Source organism: Mycena indigotica (assembly GCF_014461135.1).
Source record: "Mycena indigotica strain 171206Taipei chromosome Unknown Mind.scaff0001, whole genome shotgun sequence".
Taxonomy (NCBI): Eukaryota; Fungi; Basidiomycota; class Agaricomycetes; order Agaricales; family Mycenaceae; genus Mycena; species Mycena indigotica.
Window position 1 is genome coordinate 5,571,989 of NW_023503000.1, and position 14,586 is coordinate 5,586,574.

Genomic DNA, 14,586 nt, shown 5'->3' on the forward strand with positions numbered 1-14,586 from the left:
ATCTAAGTGCAAATCTCTGTTTTGATCCGGAATCTGCCGGCATCAATCGATTGTTGTTCCGTCATTGTGCGATGTGGACGCGGGGGTGGGGTGAAGATCAAAACGAGAAAGATCCACCAGGCAACTGTACTAATGACTGCCAACAGGATTCCGGCCATCCAAGCGGCCTTCATCCCTGGAATGTCAGAGGGAAGCAGACGCATAACGTTGTACGCGCGCTTGCCTAACCCAATTACGTCCGAATTGCAATAGCACCGGTTGAGGAAGCCGCTGAACTGGAGGAGGAGCACCAAGACAATCCATAGCGTGTTGAGGGTCGCGAGGACCTTGGCAGCTCGGCGAAGGAAGATGGAAATGCGTTCTGCAGCTTTGTGGCTGGTGCGTTGCCGTCTAAATGCATGTGGGACGGCGAAGTGGGCGAGAAAACCGCTTGTGACGAGAAGAACCCAAACAAGAGTTGCTACGACGGCGTAAAGAAGGTATGCTGCTGAGCGGCAACCAAGACCGACGGTGGGTGTGTAAAAACCGATTATGATCGAGCCGCCGATTGTACTCCATTGGAGTGTGAGTCCAGCTACTGCTGCGATAAAGAATCGGCTTATTACCCCGGACCCAGATTCCCAATGCGACCGTCGCTTCAAGGCTGATCGCGGAGAACAATACTGCTCCACCTGCTCGCTTGTTCCACGTCGATTCCCTTCGTGGACGCCGCCTGTCAATGGCACCCAATCGATTCCTGAGACAGTTCTTTGCTTCTGGACTTGCTCGGAAGCAGCTTCAAAGGCGCATGCAATCGCTTCTACCACCTTCACGAAGGAGAAGATGCGCACGTAGTTGTAGACGGGAGCAGTCGCCAGGTGATCTGCATGAAGGGTTCTGTGTTCGGTACATTCTTGAACAGTTATCGCGGATGCTCCGATAGCAATACTAGCATGGGTGACACCATTCGGCCCTGCCACTACGCAAAGCTGGTTGGCATCGTTCAGGACTTCTTCTACACGCTTCAAATCGCACCGAGGAGACAATTGGAGATAACCTGCTCATAGAGAATAAGGCCAGTAAAATGACATGACAAAATGCCAACCTGCGATAACCGGAATCATCCATAGCCAGAGACTCCCGACACCAGATGTCCCCAGTCCATTGTTATTGACGTCACTTGATATGCTCGTGAACGCATCGACCATGGTCAGAGCATAGGTGATGATGCCCCAGGCAATGGAGCTCACACCTTGAGAACTTTTTGAGACAAGTAAAAACGGGTGAATAGTTGGAGCATACTGGCGATTGACCAGGTATTGAGGTCTGCATAGTTGAGGTTTTTCTCGAGTCTCTCCCACCACCGATTGTTCTCCGGCAAAACGATGAGAGAAGCTAACAAGGGATAATCGCCCTTGTCGACGGTCACAGTACGCCGTACATGGAGCGGCATGTGTTGCAGGCTTAAGAGGACTGCGGCTGCCCAATCTTTGTTGGGGTAGCTGATATGGCTGAATCGTCGGACAACCCATCGAATGTTTAGCACGGTCAATATCAGAGAATATGCTGCGAGGCATGGACTGCCAAACGTCAGACAAATGGACATCAGGTTGTCCCATCTCCGTCGGCAACCCTAGAAGACAACATCATATACCATTCAGGGCGGACCAAGTGTAGCGTACTCACGAAAGGAAATTGTGAGAGTAAAGCAAGCCATGGCAGCAACCACGCAGAAAGTTGTTGCGAGAAAGATGACCACTCGGCAACGATGTGGCCACCTAAAGATTATCAGAGTCCCATAGCAAATCAACGTTAACAGAGCGAATTACCCGCCCCGCAAGCTTCAAGACATTTTTCGTATGTGATAGCAGTTGCATTAGAAAAGTTTGTTGTCGGATTGCCATTGTTGTCAGTAATACCATCGTCACCGAATTTGCCGCTCCGAATATCAGCCAAACATTTGGGCAACTGGCCCGAGTCTGCCGCTGCGTAGCTTGGTAGAAGCGTGAAGCAAAGGATGGCACACAGAATAGCCTGGACTACGTATAGGGTCAACCAACAAGTGATGAGCGAAGGAGAGATTCAAATACCCGCGGAGCCAAGCATGTCGTTGCAGGAGGATTAGAGAAGGTGAGAATTTCGCACTTTGCGCAGTCACGCAATCATATAAGTATGGGCGGTGAGCGTTTAATTGTCATCCATCTTCAAGCTGGAGGTTGTAGCGCTGATTCTCGATCCGCGGAAGACAAGTCAGGACTGTATAGTGTGGCGTTGAGAGAGCGCTTGAAGCGCTGATGGCTTAAAGCCTCCCGTCGGTGGTTTCCAGCGCTCCCAAGTGAAAGCGACCACGACGGCCCTCATAGCTTGCGACTGCTCTGTTGACTCTGTGGTGATGTGACCAGACTGATCAGTTTTTGTAGGTTTCTGTACTTTTTTGTAACGAGAGCAGCTTCAGTGGAGACGTCTGCATTGCGTACTAATTCAACAGTCCTCAGGAGCGAACGTTAGGTGTCCTTTGTTATGCGGAGTCTTAGGACAGTATAATTGTCGTCGTGATAATAATTGTAGTCTTTCTAAACTTGAATATGGTTACTGTAGACATTATGGTGGTAAATGGTACAATAGCTGTATATGATCAACATGAGGATGACCGTTTCTGACCTAGGAAGCACAAGGCTTTTCAAATTCTGGCCAGAGAAAATCACCCTTGTCCAGCGGTATCTGCGTGTAAAAATCACGCAACTCCTTGCTCAATCGTGGTCGATCCGCTCGAGGAGTGTACCGCGGAATCGGACGGACAAAGAACATTGTCCGCCAGACCTGGCGTACGCGTTGGTAGAAACGGAATGAATGTCGTTGGCCTGGCTGACGTAATTGCCACCAGGTCAAGCCACTACACAGTTTGTCGAAGCGCTCGCAAACCTCCCCAATGGTGGGTCGCATCGAGGGATCCAGTAACGTCATTTCAGTGACCAGGGGTTCCAGGAAACTAAGAGATGGACGGATTATACCCTAGAGAATCTAAGTTAAAAACTTGTGGAAAGCGAGACACACACTTGGAGTTTGTCTTTCTGAGAGAAGAGGAAGTATTTCCTCAAAAGGTTGCCCAAGCAATAGATGTCGGTCGGAAATGGATTGCACAGCTGGTGGGTTTTGAATTCCGGAGGCGACCTATCGCCTCCCATGATGACATATTCGAGCGGCGGCCCGTCCGAGGGATCATATTGTCTCGAGAGACCGAAGTCGATCACGAAATAACGTGGCCAGCATTCCGTGCGGGTGATATAACGAGCAGGCCAATCGGACGTGGCAGACTGCCAGGTATGCACAGGGTGATACCCAGAAGGAAAGAGACGGGAAGGGTCTTGAACGATGTTGAGTCGGCTGCAGTCCCTGCACACAATTAGATAATGTCAACGGAGAGTGTTCACGCATATACCGATGAGCGACAAAGTTTTCGTGCATAAATTGAAAGGCCTAGGATAAGTTAGTTGAAGCACTAAGATGCGAAGCGTCACTGACTTCGAATATTTGTCGAAAGCAATGAATCACCTCCCCCACAGTGTCGAATTTGGTTTGGCAAAAGTCAATGAGTCGTGGCATAACGATGATTTGTTTGTCCGAGTCCTCTGGGTCTTGAAGAACCTCCAAGATAGGTATGCAATGGTTTCGGGAGTTTCCGGCAAGTTCAGGAGAGGAAAACAGGCCAGCAAGCTCGACTTCGTGAGGGTGTACACTGGTGAGCACGGTTTTAAGCATGACAGGTTTGTTGTCTGACATCCGGTGTGCATCCATTAAGGTCCGCTTCTATGGTGGTGTCAATGGAGAGAAAGTCAATGGAGCAATTGAAAGACGCACAAAATGAGTGGCTTCATAGTCTTCCAACGCGCGACGACCAACATCTGGTATAAAATCCGGATGAAATTTGGGTCTGAGGCGGTATCCTGCAGTCTCTAAGAAGTCGCGACGGTCGAACCAGTACAGCTCATGGGTCGAGCGCTCCAATAGGTGGTAATCGCGCATGGCAGACATTTACGCTCAGCATAACGCCGACAACAGACACGCATGAGCCTGCAGGTGGTCGGGAGTCAGGGCGTGATCAGCACGTGATATTGAATTGCCTTGTTGTCCTCAACCAACTCTTCGTGAACAGTCGATCTAGCTGATTCCGGAAACATGAGCTCTTGACGCATCCTATACGCCACACTCAGTGTGGGAGGGCAGCTGATGGGAGAAGCCTTCTATCAACGAAACCAAACTGAAATTACCAAACTTGGACCAGTACAAGTCACCTTTTTAGGCCACGGGCCTGATTGTTCTCGAACATTGGCTTGCGACTGGCGCCTAATGGATGCTGTTCCACGCTTCTTTTTGCCATGCAACAGACACCAAGGTTAGTGGTTGCCTGTGGGTCCCATCATTGCCGACTTTTCCCAAAGTCACTCCCTGACAAGCGGCTGCGTTTAAAACCTTGTTCCATGGGAGCGAAGTGTTTGTGAGTTTTGCATTCTGCCGCGCATAGAATCAAGTTGATTGCAGCTGTCCCGCAGATCTGACTGTGTTCGCTGGTGCGACACGAATATACCCATATGTATTGGAGCCTTGCCCATCAGCTGTGTGTGTTGGCAGTGACTCAGAAAAACCGACAAGTACAAAAGGCACAATGGACAGCAGCCTGCCAGACTGGGATCTGACTCCTCCACACCCACAACGTGCCTTGTTATCGTTGTTTTCCGTTTTGTTATGCCCGTACCCATTGCTGAGTCTCAGCGTCGCCGCTCTCATGCTAAAATAACGGCCGAGGGGAGACAGCCCACACCTTACTCGAGGGGCACGTATTCGACTTCTGGCGATGGGAGCAATGCCATGACCGAACCTGCATTGAAATCCGGTCTGCCTGCAGAAAGTCGATCATTCTTGCCGCCATCTCTTCTCACTCCAGACTCGCTATTCCCCACCCTAGACCTTCCTCCGCCTTTCGTGCAAACAAACATTCCAGCCCAGGGTGAATTTGCAGTGAGTTTTCTGTTTGCGACTGCGAGGCCTCCTCACCTCGTCATCATGCAGCTAGGGACCCGCGTTTGCGTCCGCTGATACCACCGTGACATCACCAAGGGGAAAAGGTATTGGAGCAGCTGGCAGGACGGAGTTGTTGTCAAACAAATGCAATGGAGCGCTAATGTCCGTCCAGTCGCGTATTGATGCGTTCTAATCGAAAACCCAGTTCAATGAGTATGGTTCTGCGTACATTGTGAGGCTCGACCGCACCTCCCAGACGGAACAATATCTCGAGTACCTTGATGAAATCACCACACGGGACAAACACCAAGTTTGCGACGGGTTTCTGCCCCTCCTGCTCTTCGCCGCAGTGGAGCGGCGGATGTTCCAAGTAAGCCCTATTGCGATCGTTGATTGCTTTCAAGTTGACCGCGCTCGCACGACGTTGTTAAGCTGCTAACCGAGGAAGGCGATTGGGCCATCGCACATCTCTTGCCTTTGGATGCTGTATGCCGCTTAGGAATTTGTCTGTCAACTCTCTCAGTGCATTTGACAGGTTTGGAACGACGAGTTCAAGCACCCGCAGTATCACGTTGAAATAGTTCATGGCCCGAAGGTAGGCCAGCGATATATTGTTAATAGTGAAGACTTGCTTCCGATAGTGGATGGTATGTAAGTAGTCATTCTTGATCATGAAGTCCTGTTTGTACTTGCTTGATTACATCAACTACTGCTATCTAATCTCCACTCCCATGAAATTACGTTGACTTGAATGACTGGCAGCACACTTTCGCCGGGAGGCGGACACAGGGGATTACTTTCCTCATCCAGAAACGCATGAGTGCAAATATCAAAACTGCTCAGACACTTCAGTCTAAAAATGCTCTGAAGCATTTGCGAAAGAGGACTCAGTCGCAGAAGGGGGCCAGGGACAGCGTGGCAGGAAGTCAATGGATCGGCACGTCGCTTTGAATGACAAGCAAAGAACAGTCGACTCAGATTCAAGTTGTGTGATTGTGTGATAGTCAGTCCAAAAATTATTCGCAGACTCTATAGACGCTCATGACCTGTGAACGATGTCCTTGTGGTCGATCCTAGTGGTGCGGGGCATTGCGTGACATTGCGCAGGCCGGACGACAGTCCCAGTTGAGCAGACTGCCCGACTATGGCTGAAGCAAAATGAAAAACACCATCTCAACAACTTGGATTGAACGTACTTGCTCTTGCCCGAGCTTGAAAATTGCTTCCAAAACTTCTCGTGTTCGCCCCGGAGCATTGTTGACTGCTAGTGGCCTAGGTTTGATGTCCTTGACATGCGCGGCGACAATCAACCTGGCTGGTCGCAAGAGACGCCATAACCAAGTCTCATGGACTGGGAGAGCTCGTTCCTCCTCTGCTATGAACATGTACAGAGAGGAAAAGTCGGACTTGGGGGAGGGACTCGACTTGGGAATCTTGAGAAGGTCAGCCAGATGCGAAATGCGGTCGTAGCTGTCATAGGTTGCCTCATGCATAACCTACAAGTGATGAAATTTACAGGGTAGGGAAAGCCGAAATACACACCGCCAGGGACGCCGCTGGGTACGGGTGACTTGGATGAGGCAAGGGAAAGAACAGCCAGGATGTCACGCGCCAACAACACTTGCCCGCAATCCATAGAACGAGTTGACGTTTCTGTAAGTAAGCGCTTGATGGCTGAGGAAGGTGGAGGGTTGGAAGAGACATCAAACAACTCGGAAAGCGACAGCCCTTGGAGTTTTACCCGGAAATCTTCGAGTGATAACTGAGATAAGGCATCAAGGTCTGTGGCCGAGAGTTGTAGCGTTGGCTGATGAGAAGGCGGGGGAGAATATCGCCAATAAGCAGGTTCTTGGTTGTTTGGAGTCACTTGTCTCGCTGTCCTTGGACATTTCTTGCTCGGCTTGCGATTGCCATCTTCATCTTCACCTAGTTGTTGCCTTTTTCGTTTCAAGTTGACCGTTGGACTTGATCTTTTGAAGGATGATTAGAGGAAGCGGGGGGAGAGGAAATATGACACACTTACATCAGTAAAACTACATGTCCGTCTTAGACATCTTTGGTCTTGAAAGTGGGTCTTTGGTCTTTGGAAGGCGTCTTTCGGCGTCTTGGGCTTGGAAAAGGTGATCTTTGGTCTTTGACACACCATCTTTGATCTTTGGATTGGCGTCTTGGCAAGAGGAAAATTCACTTGAGAAATATTGGCCTTGTAAGCTGTTAAAGGCATCTGAAAGCAACCTAGAACCTTGTCAACAAGTTGTGCACTTATATAGAGGGACATGTACTGAGAGGGTTCAGCACATTGGTGGACCGTTGAAATATGCTAAGTCCCTAGCCGGCGCACGTGCATCTGTCACTGTCACATCACATCAGTGCCACGTCGCAAAAAATGATACCGATTTTTTGCAATTCTTCCTTCCCTTCCCCCACCATCTCCCTGTAGCGTCTCACTCTCCAACCCTGGCGAGTACTCCGCACACGGCCATATCCAGTTACTAACCTGCCTTCCAGCACCCGCCGCCCGCCGCCCGCCGCCCGCCACCCGCTACCCGCCACCCGCCACCCGCCACCCGCTGCCGGGGGACATGTAATAAGTGCCTTTTCATTGTACCGTGTACACTATATGTAGCACAATATTAATATATGTGATTTTCACTACTCTACATTTGGTCTTAGAGCATCTTTGAGCACATCTTGGTTGAGCTTTGGTGATCTTGGTCAAGATGCAAAGGATCTTTGCAAGACCATTTTCGTCTTGGGAAAGATCCCCAAGACAAATGAATCTGCTTAGCCCAAGACCATGGTCTTAGGCATCTTGGGCATCTTAGGCATCTTTGAGATCTTGCCCAAGATCTCAAAGATGCCTAAGACCGACCTGTAGTTTTACTGATTAGTAGACCGAGGAGCCATCACAATGTGGATGAGGTCAGTGAAGATATCGTCCATCCATGCTTTGGCGAGGGAGAAGTCGTAGTCCGCCAACATATGAAGGTAGATTTCGAAGGCGTCTGCTATCGTCTTGGCGAAGGGAGCTTGCGTGGCGCCAAGATGAGACAGAATTGAATGGAAGGTCGAATTCGACACCAGAGAGCGGCGAGCAGTCTGGGGTTGGAAACAGTCAACACATATTCATATTAATAGATGGGTAGCGATGGTCACTCACCAAACGTTGACGAACTGAGCTATCCAGGTAGAGCGAGGCCTGTATGTGAGCGAGAAATACGTTGACATCGGTGTCACCAGCAATCTGCCAGTTGTCCAGCATGTTCTTGTCTCGCCCGTCCAACACCTGTAGCCAGTAATGGCGAGGAATCCGCGGGAACAATATCGTAGAAGGCATCACGTTCTTGATGACGCAGGTAATACTTACGTTCTTGGTCTGTTGGCCGCCGAATGCGATGGGTGTTGGACTGGGGTAATGTGGTTGTGGTTGTGGCTGTGGTTGTGAGAGTAGTGTGTGATAAGGAAGTTGAGGGTGCGTAGGATGTTGAGGTTTGGGGCAGCATTGGGTGGCGTCGGGCGAGAATGGTGGTGGTTTGAAGAAACGGTGACGATGTGACAGTCGCGTCGGGTCACACAAAGGTCTCGCAAATCTCATTGCTCAAGTCCTGAGAGCCCAGTGATAATCTGAAGCGACCGAGGAGCCAACTCAATTCCTTTCTGTTGTACCAGGCTGTATCCGCGTGTAAAGAAAGGTCCAGCATGTTCACTGCATAATGGCAAGAGTGGTTCTCAACGCTCTCAGTCTCCCAACAATTGGCCAAGAAGTTGAATACTTGTTGTTACAATACCATGAAAAATTGGAATACGATACCACGCTGAGAGTAGTCCAGAGTGGAGCGACATCTTCCGTAACATTAACGCCAGTATTTTTGCGACGAGCAGACCCATGGAGGAGCACTTGATGACACAAGGCGCGCAAAGTGCTTAACCCGGGCGCTAGTGCGGTATCGGCGATCGAGATCAGGCGATCAATCAGACCATCAGACGTTTAAGCCGAGTCCCGGTAACGCCCCCACCCAGGCCGCCCTCTGCCCCTTGCCCTCCCCTGTGCTGAGTTGCCGTTTGTCGAAAGCTTGGAGTCCATGGATATCCGCCCGTAGTGTCCACACTGGGAAATTCGGGAAGAGTCGCCCACTCATCGCCGCCTCTCGCGAAAACTTGAAACCGGGAGCTAAGAATTGATGGACAATTAGGCACACAAACAAGAACAACAATTGTTGAATCGTACTTCTGCTGGTGAACGATGTAGTCGATGCCAGAGGTAGCCCGAGTTCATGCCGAGACGTTGTCATCAAAGCCGTTGTTGGTGGTCACTTCTTCATCATCGGCAGGTCTGCTAGTAGATGAGGACAACGAACATCGTCAAGACGGGAATTACTGGTGATGGGGGGGGACAGAAAGAGCGCGCCGATCTGCTGTGATTATGTGCGTGGGGTCGAACTGCTTAAAAAGCAATCCAGTTGAGACTGTTTCGGTTGCACATACTTTCCGCCTGCGGGCCGGCGGCTGTCTTGCGTGTCTGCTTCTGGAATGTCTCAAAATGTTAGGAAGACGCTTGGTAACACGGTAGTCGATAGACAAACCTATGGATGATTATGACTGCCCGACACCGCTTGAGAGCTTGGAAATACCCTCCGACCAAGGCTCCTGGATTTTCCAACGCCCGCAGTCGTTAACATCGCGCTGGCGAAAAATGACCAACTCTTCCACTGCTCGACATCCCTGACAACGACTCGTGGGTCGCACGCAAGCGAAAGGTGGTGTTACGATGAGGCTGCTCGACCTGGGCGATGGACAACAAATTTGCTGGATTAGACCCACCAGAGGGCCGATTTGCCCGCTTTTATCAGCTGGGAGACAGCGCTGGCGAGTATGCAATTCACAGTGGCGGCTTCCCGGTTTGAGTCAAAGGCGTGGAGGGTATCGTCGGCGGAATTGTCGTGAGTGAGGGATGGTATATTTTGCGTGTTCGATTTCACAATTGAGTTTCGGTGAGTGAGGTTCGAATGCTCCACCCAAATTCTATCTTAGGATCGAAATCATCAACCCCAACAAACAACTTGTAATTCAGCACAATTGTGCTTTTATATATGGATAAGCATTATAATGTCGAGGAAACACACTACCGCGTGGACTCCCCGTAGTACATCGCGATGGTGAAAGACGAGACTGAGTAGCATCGACAGAGTCAAATCATCCACTCCGCCCGCAATGTTCACAGACGGTGGTGGTTGGCACCATTTGAGGCATCAACACTCGCGCTCCACCAACAGCGGCCAGAATGTTGACTCCAGGCTCGTCTCGGAGATGGTCTGACACTTTCGAAAGTGCTCCTTGCTCGTCCAAGTAGAGCATCCGGCGGATTTTGACCTCGTCTATCACCCGCAACTCTTCGTGTAGCGCGGCCAGCGCTTCAAAAGTCGGATTGCCGTTGTTCGGGTTTGAACCCCTCCACAACCCACGCAATGTCAAAGTTCGGGGGCCCCAGCGACGGGGTTCAGGATTGTGAGAAGGCTTTTCGTCGATGTAAGGCAATTGTGAGGGGGGCACCATAATCAATGGGTCATAAAAATCCTTCCATGAGATGGGCGCTCGGAGAAGAAGTTCGAGGACACCATGCATCGTAGGCTCCAGACAAGATCTCCGTGATAGTCCTCGACTGGTCCGATCAACTAAAACTTGTGTGGACAGAGCGAGCAGGCGGGTGAATCCATCTTCCACCCACAACGCTGGGCGGAGTTTTGAGGAAAAGCTGAAGAAAGTATCCACCACAGAATCGACAGCCGAGTGTATCTAGGAGGTCGTCAGCTATACCGATGTGAACAAAACTAAAGGAGAATACCTCTTGCAAGATGTCTTTGCTTGCCACACGAAGCCGTCCCTCCGAATCGTAAGACAGAATGCCGAGGTCTCGGAGAAAATCTACTCCTATGGCATGACCACAGAGTGGTCGGTAGTTGGATGGCTCGATGGTACCTTGCGTGAGCAAGTCGAGGAGTGTGTTACGCGTCACTCGCTCATCGTCTGCATCGTCCTCGAGAGACCTCAAGATCGCCGAAAGTGTGGGGAAAGGGTTTGTCAGACGATCAAACAGTTCCCACTCAGGCAGAGGAGCCACCCGCCGAATGATTTGCTGGGGGTGGAGCAGCGGCTGGGGATTAGGGGGAAAATGGTATTGTCCGATTTTGTCCCGAAAGTCGGCGGAAGATAAAGGGTTGGGAAGGAATGCAGCACTAAAACTGCGTGCTTCATCTTCGGTAAATCCGCAGCACGATGAGAGCTCAGGCATCTCGGCCAGAGCAAGACTTGATAAAGACTTGCTGATTTCTGGATTCCAACTCGTGAGGGAAAGGTTGCCTGTGACGAGAAGCTTCGATATGAGGGCGATGCCATGCAGCAGAGGCTCCCAGAACAACCGGTCCAGTAGCTCTTCAATCGTGTTTCTGAGGCCTGGTCGATCATCCGCCTCCGCCTCCTCCTGCTCGCTATCAAACGGGAAAAGCTCATGCGAACGCACTGGTGCATCGTAATCGTCCACGCAAACAAAGAGAGTATGTCCACTTTGTTTCACAACGCTCTAGTAATAGTCAGTTGGTGAAGAAGCTTTCGAGGATCAGACTTCACCCAAAATTCCGCGAACATGGCCACAACATCGGGTTCTATGCTCACAGCCCGAGCTCTGATCGTCGGGGGAACCTCTGATAGCCCGAGTTCGGTAAAGTACTTCTTGAAGAAGCCGTATAGTTGGCGGGAAACGTGCGCCCTTATGTCCACCTCTACATCCCCGAAGTCCCCTCGTATAGTCGTGCCCGGGAAGCAAAACATTAGACAGAGATGCCGTTCTCGAGAGGCGAAAGAGTCCTTTGCAGCCTTGTAGATGTCGAGTCGTTCCCAAGCATACTCTGGGACAATATTGCGGGTATCATAATACCCCGCCAAAGTCGACACAAAAGTGGTCTTGCCAAAACGGGGTGGCCGAATCATCAACGCGGTATATTGGGTCGGCAAGTGAGCAATGCGGCCAGTTTTATCGACATAGGCTCCCGGTTTTTCAACCAGGTCTTCGAAGAGGTCGTCGAACCTCGGTGGCTGAGCTGGGTCAGAAGAGTGGGAAGTGGCAATATTGAAGCCGCACCTCGAGGATGTCGTGAGAGAGGTTGAAAGCTGAGGCGACCTAGTTCGCAAATTCAAACGTTTTCGACAAGGCGGTTCATCGCCAGCGTTGGACTCTAACTCTACGTCATCTATGTCGCTTTCTGACCGACGTCGCTTTAATGCTGGAGATTGAAGTCGAGCAAGGGTGGCGGGAGGTCCATTTGGTTGTGGAGGGAGAGGTGGGACGAGTGATGGTGATGATGAGAACATGACGGCTTGTTTGTTGTTTGATGGCTTCCAAGTTCGATTTGCCACCCCCACTCACTTCTGCCCCCACACAGCTGCCCAATGATGCTTCTAACCTCAAGCGCTCTTGGGTAGAAACGGAAATCCGCGACGCTTGTGATGAAACTACACTGGCAAACAAGAGGTCGACCCCTTTCAACATTCCATCTTCAGTGTTTGTGCGTATATTGTCCTAGCCTTACCGTCGATTAAAATCCCCTCCAGTTTTCAGTCGACTTGGAGAGCTTCGAAGCTATTGTGGGTGTTCCTGATATCTATATCGACAAAACTGGCGACATTCCTTTGCTCCCTCAAACTTATCGCGGCCTCTTGGTCCGACCACCAGGTTTCGGAAAGACGATTTTGCTCTCCACTTTGGCTGCATACTATGACCTTTACCCGGAGTGTGAAGATAGTGTCTGGGAAAACCTCGCGGCTGCCAGAAACGCGCCTGAAGCCTTCGCAGCTCGAGACAGACATCTATGTCTGATATTCTCATTGGGCGACATACTTCCTTGGGGGTCTCCCGTAGAGCGAGCAATTCGCGCACATATTGAACATGACATCCTTGACTTTTTCTACAAGTACAAGGCGGAGCTTGGATTGCGGCAAGACATTTCGGTGGTCGAGTTCAACCGATCCTTCGACCGCTCTAATATTGCTGGAATGTTCAGCAAACTATGGGTAGGCTATTCCAGGCTTTCTCTGGATAACTCTGCTGAGTATACTCTAGGAGCTCGTCAGATCTAGTGGCTACAAGCTATTCGTTGGTGTCGATGGGTTCGATGAGCCGTTTCGTTACGCGGCTCTCGGTAGATATCGAGATTTCTACCGCCCTCCCAACGCAGAGCTCCGACGCAACATCGAGACACTGCTCAACACCGTGCTTTGGTCCAATCTGCGTGGCGGCATGGAAGTTATCACCAAACTTCTTGTGACCGGTGTTATGAGCGACACCAAGACACTGGAGAATCTTGCCCCGTTCAACCTCGAGCAGTTGGACGGCCTCAAATCATCCTGTGGCTTCACAGAAGAGGAAGCGGCAACTCTTTGCAGGCGATTCCGCGTTACTGTTCCTTCGTCATCGGTTTTACAGGCTAAGACTGGTCGTCATTTGTTTATGCCGAATCTACATTTGCCGCCCCTTCTTGATCCCCAGCGGGTCTTTGTCCTCATCAACGAATTGTTAGGAAATAGGCCCGCTTGGCTGGGCTTTGAACCTTTTGTTCTTTTACCACCCATACTAGAAGCTTTGGAGGTGGAAGCTGACGACAACCGCCTGACAATCAACGCTCTTATTGACCTTCTTGCCAACGGAAGGATCGATCCAAATATTTCCGCACCCGTGGACGTATCAGCGATTGGACCTCACGCTCTACATGACCTCGGAATCTTGACCTATGATAATCAAGGCTTTTTCCGAGTGGCAAATGCAGACATTCTGAAGCAGGTATGTATTCACTTTATCATGACCACTAATTATTAGTGACGGTGTTGCAGATACACACGACCATAAGGAAAACACTCGACGAGCGCTACAAGGTCTACGACGGCTTTCCCCATGGCCTCGAACCCTTACTGCCGTTCTTCTCCAAGGTCTTGCTGGACCAAACACGTCGAGGAATTCTGCGGCAATCAATGATCGAGCCGACCATGCACGGGATAATGGAGCTTACACTGGAACAATTTTTCCAACTTATCATCGACCCACTTGTTCTCGTTCCTCCAGAACAAATTCCGTGCGTTGAGGAGAAGAGTTGGATCAGTGAAAAGTATCGATGGGAACCCAGGACGCTGACGCTGCGAGGTCTGTGGGCTGCACTGCATCCAAACGGCGGTGACCCGTCATTTGAGGCCCTCAGTGCGCTTCAGGAGCAGTTGCAGACCATGTCAGATGCGGAAATTCGGGACATGTCGTATCGTGACGAGCATAACATCGTTTCACGCGTTGAAGACCATCTCAAGCAAGCCAAGGATGGCATCGAGGCTGTCGTTGCCGTCGGTGGAACCCGCGTCATGTTGCCTCTGGTGAACAGCGACAGATGCGAACACTGTGGTCGCAGTGGTCCAGTGGATGTTTAACTTCGCTTCCGCTGCCCAAGAATCCTTTTAATCCATAAATCCAACTATACAATCAATTACTGTAAGTTCGAAAGCTATTTGCGTGCAGAGAAAGAGGGAGAGATCGAGAATGGTACAACAGCTTGG

The 14,586-nt window shown here is 50.6% G+C and overlaps 4 protein-coding genes across 4 annotated transcripts; 1 reads left to right on the forward strand and 3 right to left on the reverse strand.

Annotated features, from left to right (window-relative positions):
- Positions 1-2: 2 nt before the first annotated feature.
- Positions 3-2,085, reverse strand: MIND_00156500 (uncharacterized protein; the record flags this gene model as incomplete). The annotated part of the gene is made up of 6 exons (XM_037358490.1): positions 3-1,036; positions 1,085-1,231; positions 1,282-1,612; positions 1,666-1,757; positions 1,809-2,018; positions 2,070-2,085. The coding sequence occupies 6 exons, from the start codon at positions 2,083-2,085 to the stop codon at positions 3-5; spliced, it is 1,830 nt and encodes a 609-aa protein (XP_037226400.1).
- Positions 2,086-2,640: 555 nt separating this feature from the next.
- On the reverse strand, positions 2,641-4,011 carry MIND_00156600 (Protein kinase domain-containing protein; the record flags this gene model as incomplete). Its single annotated transcript, XM_037358491.1, has 5 exons — positions 2,641-2,991; positions 3,036-3,372; positions 3,419-3,456; positions 3,502-3,786; positions 3,838-4,011. The coding sequence occupies 5 exons, from the start codon at positions 4,009-4,011 to the stop codon at positions 2,641-2,643; spliced, it is 1,185 nt and encodes a 394-aa protein (XP_037226401.1).
- Positions 4,012-10,191: 6,180 nt separating this feature from the next.
- MIND_00156700 (AAA-ATPase-like domain-containing protein) lies at positions 10,192-12,212 on the reverse strand (the record flags this gene model as incomplete). Its single annotated transcript, XM_037358492.1, has 5 exons — positions 10,192-10,791; positions 10,841-11,575; positions 11,623-12,087; positions 12,134-12,172; positions 12,201-12,212. The coding sequence occupies 5 exons, from the start codon at positions 12,210-12,212 to the stop codon at positions 10,192-10,194; spliced, it is 1,851 nt and encodes a 616-aa protein (XP_037226402.1).
- A 171-nt stretch (positions 12,213-12,383) lies between these two features.
- MIND_00156800 (AAA family ATPase) lies at positions 12,384-14,460 on the forward strand (the record flags this gene model as incomplete). The annotated part of the gene is made up of 5 exons (XM_037358493.1): positions 12,384-12,557; positions 12,604-13,062; positions 13,112-13,828; positions 13,879-14,117; positions 14,169-14,460. The coding sequence occupies 5 exons, from the start codon at positions 12,384-12,386 to the stop codon at positions 14,458-14,460; spliced, it is 1,881 nt and encodes a 626-aa protein (XP_037226403.1).
- Between the last annotated feature and the right edge of the window lie 126 nt (positions 14,461-14,586).